Source organism: Meleagris gallopavo, chromosome 1 (genome assembly GCF_000146605.3).
Source record: "Meleagris gallopavo isolate NT-WF06-2002-E0010 breed Aviagen turkey brand Nicholas breeding stock chromosome 1, Turkey_5.1, whole genome shotgun sequence".
Taxonomy (NCBI): Eukaryota; Metazoa; Chordata; class Aves; order Galliformes; family Phasianidae; genus Meleagris; species Meleagris gallopavo.
Genome location: NC_015011.2, coordinates 74,380,944 through 74,389,905, shown reverse-complemented (window position 1 = coordinate 74,389,905; position 8,962 = coordinate 74,380,944). Strand labels below are relative to the sequence as shown.

Here is an 8,962-nt window from a genome sequence, read left to right as displayed (position 1 = left end):
TTATGTTTCCAGCTGTGTGTGCTCAATAGGTTTTAGGCCTCAGTCATGCTCAGCGGGTTTTTTGCATACAGTTTTGTGATTTGGATTAGTGCCTGCTCCTTTCGTGCTGACACAGCCCAGAATGCATGGCACTCAAGTGTCAAACAGGGGTGACATGCCCAATTTCTGCACACCACTCCTATGCCTTTTCCATGAGCTAGGTAGGTCTATTCTCACTCCTCTTCAGTTTTGGTGCTGCCACATGCTCCCAAACCTTTCTGGAAGAAATGGAGGAGAAAACAATTTGGTGCTCTCTGAGCTTTTTCCACCTGGATTCACAGTGCACTCTCACAGGCCACCCCTGCTGCTTCCTTGGCAGGGAAGGTCAGCATCACCATCATCACTGCACAGCTGTGTGAGCAGAGGCCCAGAGGGGTAGTGTGGTTTTGCACTGTCAGTGGTACACAACTCCCAGGCCCCCCCCTAACCAGTAGACAATGCTTCCTGCCTCGTCATGCTATTGATATTAATTCAGAATAATTTTGCAGACTGGGAAGGCCCAATGGCAAGTGCAATGAGGACAGGCAGCCAATGAGTGCAGAGCATCTTTCAGAACTAGAGTCCCTTCACATTTTAACCCTTTGCTCTTTGGTTCATACATCTCCAGGGCCCCTTCTAACTCCTCCCCTAGACACACCGTCTGAAACCCATCAAGAGTAGATAGGGGTGAATGGGGAAAGGAAGTACAGAGCATTCCACATTTCTGTGCACCAGAAGGCTGAACAGTCAGAGCCTGTGAGGCAACTTCTGTGCAACCCAGTCATCTGAGAGAGAACCCAGCTGACATGGACAGGTAAAATGAACGCCTCCAATTTCTTGCTGATAGAATAAATTAGGTTTCTAATTAAATTGCTGTCCATTTGGTGCTTACTGTCCATTTCCCTTTCTCCATATCTCAGTGATCTAAACCCCCATTCTGTTCTACTCTTACACCTTGCAGCTCTCTGTCCCCATCACTCCTTCTCTCTTTGACTGTAAACTAACTTGCATCCTTTTCCCTTCCTGTCATTTCTTTCTTGTGACTATTCTCTGTTCCCTTTCATTCTCTTTCTTTTCTAGAAACAAACAAACAAATATATATATATATATAACAGAAAGATGTACGTTTAAATGCTGCTTAAGCATTTTGACCTCTGCTCATTTTTCTGTCTCTCCACCTATTCTCCCTCTTGCACCAGGTTTCAATCTTATTCTGTTTCTGCTGCTCTCATCTTGTGCTTTCAGGCACAGACTGTTCCAGCACTGCATTCTTCTACTTGCTCTTAAATTACTCTGCATAACTGTATATCATTCACACACTCAGGACTTTCGCTCTGATTTCAGGATTGCTTCATGAATCTGTATTTGAGGAGAAGATCCCTGTTCAGTGCTTGTGTATGATCACAGATCCTGTGTCTTTGCTGCTTTCTCTTGAACTATGCAATGTGCTCCTATGCTACAGGAGTTGCATATGTAGCCATCACATCATACTTAGCTACAGATCTTCTCAGTTGCCTCCCAAAACATCTTTTCATTCATACTGGTCATTCTTCCTAGTAAAAATCCCCAGCAATGGTCAATTCTGCAGAGCAGAGAAATCAGGAATTGATGTTAACAAATATTTCTAGATGTACAAATGGTTCCTTGTGACTCAAAATTGTCTTGTATAGTCTTCACTTTGTCCTGACACTGAAAGGGCCCAAATGTTCTTTTCTTGTTGCTGTTATTTCTCATTCTTCACTTGTTTTTGCAACACCATGCTGCTCGGCAGGAGTAAGACCTTTGAAAAGAGAAAAAATGGGAATATGGAAGGAAAGGGATTGCAGGAAGTAAATCAGAAACAATTTGAAAGCAAATATTTATATGAAAACTTTACTAGTGTTTTGCTCTCATTATATAGCCCAGGTAAGATCTTTGCAATTCTCTGGCCTACCGTACCTACTTATTTACCATGTGATTGTCTGGGTTGTCCTCCCTAAACCATCTGAGGATCTGCCACACATAGAAGGGGAGTGGGAAATACATAAAGAATGTTTATATAAGAAATTTTCCTTGCTTAGACTCTCATATTTAAATCAGGAAATTCACAACAAATACAAATTCCCCTTTCCCACACCTCACCGGAGACCCCCAGAAAACTCAGCTCCACATCTCTTACACTGACTCCAGCTCCCTGCTGAACACCAGCTTACCAGACGGAAAAGTTGACAAAGGACATCATTATTTTTAACACATTCACTTCCATTTTGTATTGCTGTGAGGGAGGTGAATAGCTTACCACAGTGAACATGGCAGTCCTCAGATGTATCTCCACATTACACTAAGACTGTTGAATAAGGCTCATGACTATCTTATCGTTCTCATTTTCCTGCTACCTCTCCCCACCAGGACATCTGGCATGGGATCAGGCCCTTGCTAATCTCTTTGCTTACTTACCTAGTGTGGGAATGGAACTAACACATCAGGTGTGTCAACATGCCAACCCTAGCATTTACTTCTGTCAACTAGCATATGGCACCTTACCCTATCTTCTAATCCCTAGTATGAAACACTTCCAGCCACACTCTTCATTTGGGAAAGGATAGGAAGAAACAGTCCAGTCTTCTCTAAAAAGACTCCGATTTGATCCTTTAATTGCCCCAGTGGTTATAAGGGTTTTGCATATTAGAAAGAATATACCTTCATCACTGTACTCCAGACCTTCTCATCTTCTCATATCCTTTTTTCCCAGATACCCTCATACTTTGCTCTCATTTGTGTGCATCTTTGGGATACTTCTGCACTCTGCTCAGACATGGTTGCTGTTTGATTAATCACCACTAATTAATTTACTGTTCCCACTCACAAGGTCACCTCCTTCTCTCCTTCATCCCCCACAGTCATGTCTACACCCTCACCCCAAAATAGTGCATGCAAATCACTGATGTTTTTGTTTCACAATGGAAGGTCTGAACTTTGATGGAGATATTTTTGTTGCTGAGCCTTCAACATAGGTCTGACCAACTTCACACCTATGACTTCAGGATGAGGATAATATACATTCTCTTGTCTTCTCCTTCAGCCTCTTGATGAAGAGGAAGCTCTTCCTCTACAATTTCAAGAACCTGCGCTGGGCCAAAGGCCGTCGTGAAACCTACCTCTGTTATGTTGTGAAGCGCCGTGACAGTGCTACGTCGTGCTCCCTGGACTTCGGATACCTGCGTAACAAGGTATGAGGTACATGTTGGCATCCTATTCTCATATCTATGTTAAGGTTGATGCAGCTCTGGAGCAGCAGGGAAAGAAGAGCTGCAAGCAGCAACATCTTCTCTGGCATATGCATCCACCAGAATGGATACTACGCTGGTATACAACATTTGTGGGATGCGGCCTCCAGGTAGATCTGTATTTGTGTTATGCACCAATATGTTACTAGCAAGACATCCATATAGTCCCTACTGCTTTAACAAAACCTTGATTTTTTATTTCTTGCTCCTACACATTCCTCTTCTAGTCATCATTTATGTACCATTGTGCCATCTTCTTCTGTACATTGACCCTAAGATCTCTCTCTCACCTTGTTCATTCTCCTCTCACACATCTCAGCTCAAACCTCCCTCCTTCCTCCCCTTATAGCCTACTTCATTCTTGTCTCATGCTTTGTCTCTCTTCCTCTTTCATGAAGATGGGTTGCCATGTGGAGGTTCTCTTCCTACGCTACATCTCAGCTTGGGACCTGGACCCAGGCCGCTGCTATCGCATCACATGGTTCACCTCCTGGAGCCCCTGTTATGACTGTGCCCGACATGTGGCTGACTTCCTTCGTGCCTACCCAAACTTGACCCTGCGCATTTTCACTGCCCGCCTCTATTTCTGTGAGGATCGCAAGGCAGAGCCTGAGGGGCTGAGACGCCTGCACCGGGCTGGGGCCCAAATCGCCATCATGACTTTCAAAGGTAAAATGGGCAGGGGAGAAATAGCTGAGAGCTATGTCAGGATATGACATGATGATTTAGTGAGCCTAGAAGAGATTAGTGTCCTCTCTGGAGCAATCTTGAGCATGCTTTAATGCCCCTGTGCCTTGCACAGATTTCTTCTATTGCTGGAACACATTTGTGGAGAACAGGGAAAAGACATTCAAAGCCTGGGAAGGGCTGCATGAAAACTCTGTCCATCTGTCCAGGAAACTTCGACGGATTCTTCTGGTAAGGGCTAATTCTTCCTCTCCTTCCAGTGCCTCTTTTCCTCAGCTTCTTCCTTTCTTCCTTTTAAAAGTGCTCTGCTTTTACTACTCATCTCTGCTATCCATCATTTTATTCTTTTCAGTGCCATCACGTAAAACACTGGGGAAGAGGAGGTGATGTTGTTGAGTCAAAAGGGAACTGCCACCATAGCAGTTTCATGCTACTTATGCCTCTTTCTCCTAACTTTGTTCATATTTCCATACCTCATTCTCTTCTACCTCTCTTCATATTTCATGCCATTCTTTTGTCCTTCCCCATCTTTATAGGCTTACTTGATAAATGATCTATCGCTTGTATTTTGTTCTACAGCCACTGTATGAAGTAGATGATTTACGAGATGCCTTTAAAACTCTGGGACTTTGAAGTGGAAGTCATCAGCAATGAGAAGACTTCACAAGCATTTGTTCTTTGATATTCAACTCTCTCCCTCACAGTGTATCGTTGTCTTCTTCCTTCATTCCATCTCTCTTTCTTCCAGCTCTGTGTCCAAATCTAAGACCTTTTGTACTTTTCTGTCCTAACAGCCAGATTGAAAAGCTCTCATGAGAGTACTGTACTGAGTCCTGAACAGCTCATTTGAAATGAGCAAATCTTCTAAGTGGTTTGCGTGCAGATCTAGGCCCTTTTGCCCAGAATGAAGGGAGCTTGAATAGCTGTGGGTCCAGATTTTGTTCCCTATGACAGGTTGAAACTAGACAATAAAAGCCTAGAATGAAAGCAAAAGATTTTCTGTCCAACGTTTTCAAGTGCGAGCTGCAGAAATAGGAGCTACTACATTGAGAGCCGTGGCAGCTCCACATCAGTGCTGATCATTGTACAGACCTCTCACCCAGCCAGGAAAGGAGCCTCCAAGGCATTTCACTATGGCAGTGTTTTGCCAGCGTATATCTACCAGAAAACACACTCCATTTCTAATTTGCATCATCCCTCAGACTTATAAGTTGAGACTGTAGCATTTTAGATGATATTTTGGCATCCACATCAGGCACCATCTGTTTCATGACATACTGCAAGGAGGAGCTGTACAAGTCTCACTAACAGAGTACTTCCCAGTCACAGAGCATTTCTTCCTAGATCAGATCTGCAATATGCTTCATCCTAGGCAACTGTGCTCTGTTGGAGGCACCTTGCTTGTTCCAGTTTTAGTTGGGGTTATGTGAGTTCTTTTGAGTATGGCTTACATGACAGAAGGCTTTGGTCTGTGTACTGTGTTTAAAAGCTTGGCAATTTTGAAAGGTTACAGATTTGATCTCTGTGTTATTTGGTTACTCGAAACTAATAATTTTGTAGTTTCTTACCTATTTGAGGGAAACCACTTTCACAGGAGGGTTGGGCTATATGATCTCCAGAGGCCGCTACCAACGCCTACAATTCTGTGATTCTTGAAATGCCAGGTTAGAAAGCTGTAAATGGTTGCTATAATTGTTTCTCTGTCATTATCCACAAGCATGGAATGAAACTGTGATTCTTGAGATACAGTCCTCTGTCTTTAAAGGCTTTTTGTTGACTGTAATACATCTAGATATGGCTAGCTGGTGACTAGACTGAGAACTGACCAAAAAAAAACAACCATCATGAGTGAAGCTGTACAGCTCATAGATGTCTTTTGTAGGGGCAAAACCAAAGGATCTTTCTTCCTGATGTTGACCGTGTTTTCCTTAAGGGACCCAATTAGTATCTGGTTTTGTGGACAGTCTTTACTAAGTTGAAAATGTTGGTTCACGGTTCACACCAACCCGCTGGATTGCAGATGGACTGTCCTCTTCAGTTTAACTTCCTGAGGCTTTACCATGGCTAACGGTGTGTCTCATACTCTGAAGGTGCTCTGTCTTTTCCTTCATGATTGCTGTGAGTTCTCTGCTCCATCCTGTTCTTCTTTCTGGGCATGGCCAATGTTCCCATGCTGCTCCTAATGCCTCCTATAGTGACAGGCCAGCAGCAAGACAGTGCACAGCTCTTCGCCCGCAGTGCCTCTTGCTCTGTCAGAGCTGGGTGCAACTCAAGCTTCCTACGACTCCTGACTTCTGATGAGCTCTCATTTTGAGGAACTTGGACCAAGAACAGCAGTGAGAGATCTTTACAAAGCATTAATTTGCAGATGTGGTGTTATATATTTGTTGGATAGCATATTATTTATATTAAAAAAGTCTTGCAAAAGCGCACCTTTTTTTGTCATTGTTTTAGTAACAACTCAAGAGAAAAGTAAAAATCAACACAGAAGACTGGCATGTAATCTATCCTGTTTGATTTCTACAGAGAGAAACTGGCAGTATCCTATTAGATTGTCTTCATGCTTTTTTACTTTTAACTATTAACTGTTGATCTGTTGACAGTGTCACCCAGAAAATCAAGGTTAATAAGGTCTTCAGGCTATAGCTGACTTGGAAATACTACCAAAAATCAGTCATGTAAATACTAAAGTTGCTCAAGATGCTTCATGTGTTGATTACTGGCTCCTAAAAAATTTATGATTCCTTCATGACCAAACTGGACACAGAAGTGTTGAATCAACACATAATGCAAAACAAGAGGTGTAGAAGAGGTCAAAAAAGAATTTCTGTCTTCCAGCTTCTGGTTTGACCTATCCAACACCATTGTCCTTCAGAATGAAGTTGCTGGACAACAATTAGAAAAAGTAGCACTTTCTAATAAAGCAGTTGAGATACTATTTTTTACTGAAATTCTATCAAACTAACATTAACTCAAAGATATGTCTTGAAACATGGAAATTGATGTTGTTATACAATAGGAGAATAAATATAATAAGTAAATGCAAAGAAAAATGTACTACATTCCAATCTGGTTCTTCTGAACCTAAAGCAGATTAAATGAAGTGTTGATTTTTCAGCTGATTTATGTGATTTATTTACAGGAATTTAACTCTCCTGCTATGAAGATTTTTTGAAGATTTTTGTTCTGTTCCTACATACTAATTCTTATTACTTGCTACATAGCATTTCTCAAATTGGCATTATAAATTCTTTCAACCTCAAATGAATTAGATATTTCTGCCAAGATAACTCCCAGGACAATGACTACAACGTAGTAACATTACTTTTTCAGCCTAATAATTTTTTACTTGTCTTTTGACTGTGTATATAGAGAACATATAACTACTTTTAGCATATTGGTTATCACTTATATTTATAGCACTGTATAGCACTATATCCCCTGTGGAAATAGTGGATATGCTATTCTGGGTCTCTCTCTCCTTGGCATGCACCTGGGAAAAATCCCTGGAGTAAAGAGAGCATTCTTCAGATCTCATTACCTGAGCTGTAGGAAACAGGAGCAATGCTTGAGATTTCTGGAAGGAATTTTCCTTCAGGAGGCTGGACAACACACAGAGAAAGGGCCTGTGGTGCTAGCTGAAACTCTAGTCTCACTTGTTCCAACATCTCATGACTTGCAGAGATGCACAAGGCATAGATTGAATCCAAATAACTGTACACTGATGCCACAAACCATGTTTTTCATGACAGTATCCATCTCTGCATTCTTGTTACTCTCATTATAACTGTAGGTACCATTAACAACAGAATCCAAAAGATTTATCAGCAAATCTCGCAAAATAACTGAATTCTCAATAGGTCTGCCATTTAGAAAACTCCACAGCTGGGTGTCCAAAGTTTTGGATGCTTTTTCCATGCTTTATGAAGCTGAGAGTGCTGCCCACACACTGGGGATAGCTTCAACATCTTCACTGAATGTGAGCATGCATTTCTGTTCACACAGCTATATGAAAGATCTTTTGGCAATCAGACTCCCAGAATGCATCTAGATTTAGAATAACTCACATTTGCTTTATCACTCAGATAACTGGGATGCAGAGACTACCCATTCTATCAAAGCTCCATCTCTGCAGAGGCTCCATCTTTGATAATGGAGGAAACAAGACAAATAGGATTACTGGTACTGTGTGTAAAAATGGGCAAGGGAGTATGTGGCACCCCTTAGGAAGGCGTAGGCTGGAGCGATACTTCTACTCTCTGCAAATGGCTCCTAGACTCCAGTTCTCAAGAATCCCCAGAACATGTCCATTTAAGAGCAGAATACAAATATCATTCCCATACCTGAACACAGCATTACACCAGGTCAGCACACAGCATCCTTGGACATCACTTTGCAAGAATAAGAAACAGATTACCACTGAACAATGCAAAGGCAAGCTCCAGGCCCTTACAAATACCAGGGAGGAAGGAGGAGAGAGGGGGAAGTTTATCTCTCTTTTTCTTTTCCTTTCTCTTTCTATTCCTTCCCCAGTCCTCCACGTGTTTGAACATGTACAGAAAGAGGCTTTATGGAGTCATGGAGTCTAGTCCCCTGCAACTTGTGTGATCAAAGGTTTTTAGACTAGAGGTATTTGTGTCCATCACTGTTCTTGAAATCAAGTTGTTTTGTTCTCATCTCCTTAGCATAGACTCACTGGTGTTTTTGGTGGGCCAAAATAAATAAATAAATAAATAAATCACTTTTTAATCACATACATATTCAAAACTCATGGTGGTGGGAAACAGATTTGGTTCACAGAACAAATGCAGGAGGCTTAGCATAGAAGATGCCATTTCTTCTGACAAGCTAGTAGGGATAAGCAGAGCCTCTGAAGGGAAAGGAGAAAAGGTTTCTGCAAGAGCAGAAACCAGAATGCAAGGGCAGGAGCGAAAATGTGACAAGTACTTGAAAGGAGAGTATAAACAGGAGGGGGTATAACTGTTTACATG

The 8,962-nt window shown here is 41.9% G+C and overlaps 1 protein-coding gene across 1 annotated transcript; it reads left to right on the top strand.

The window, feature by feature from the left end:
• Nucleotides 1–289: 289 nt before the first annotated feature.
• Nucleotides 290–7,056, top strand: AICDA (activation induced cytidine deaminase). The gene is made up of 5 exons (XM_003202611.4): nt 290–832; nt 3,080–3,227; nt 3,683–3,953; nt 4,087–4,202; nt 4,551–7,056. Exons 1-5 carry the CDS (start codon nt 825–827, stop codon nt 4,602–4,604), a joined length of 597 nt encoding a protein of 198 aa, XP_003202659.1. The 5' UTR covers nt 290–824; the 3' UTR covers nt 4,605–7,056.
• Nucleotides 7,057–8,962: the final 1,906 nt, after the last annotated feature.

Bases quoted from the DNA above. Each gene is read 5' to 3' on its own strand.
- AICDA (XM_003202611.4), top strand. The intron at 3,228-3,682 runs GTATGAGGTACA...TCTTTCATGAAG, and splicing joins TCGGATACCTGCGTAACAAG to ATGGGTTGCCATGTGGAGGT. The intron at 4,203-4,550 runs GTAAGGGCTAAT...TTTGTTCTACAG, and splicing joins AACTTCGACGGATTCTTCTG to CCACTGTATGAAGTAGATGA.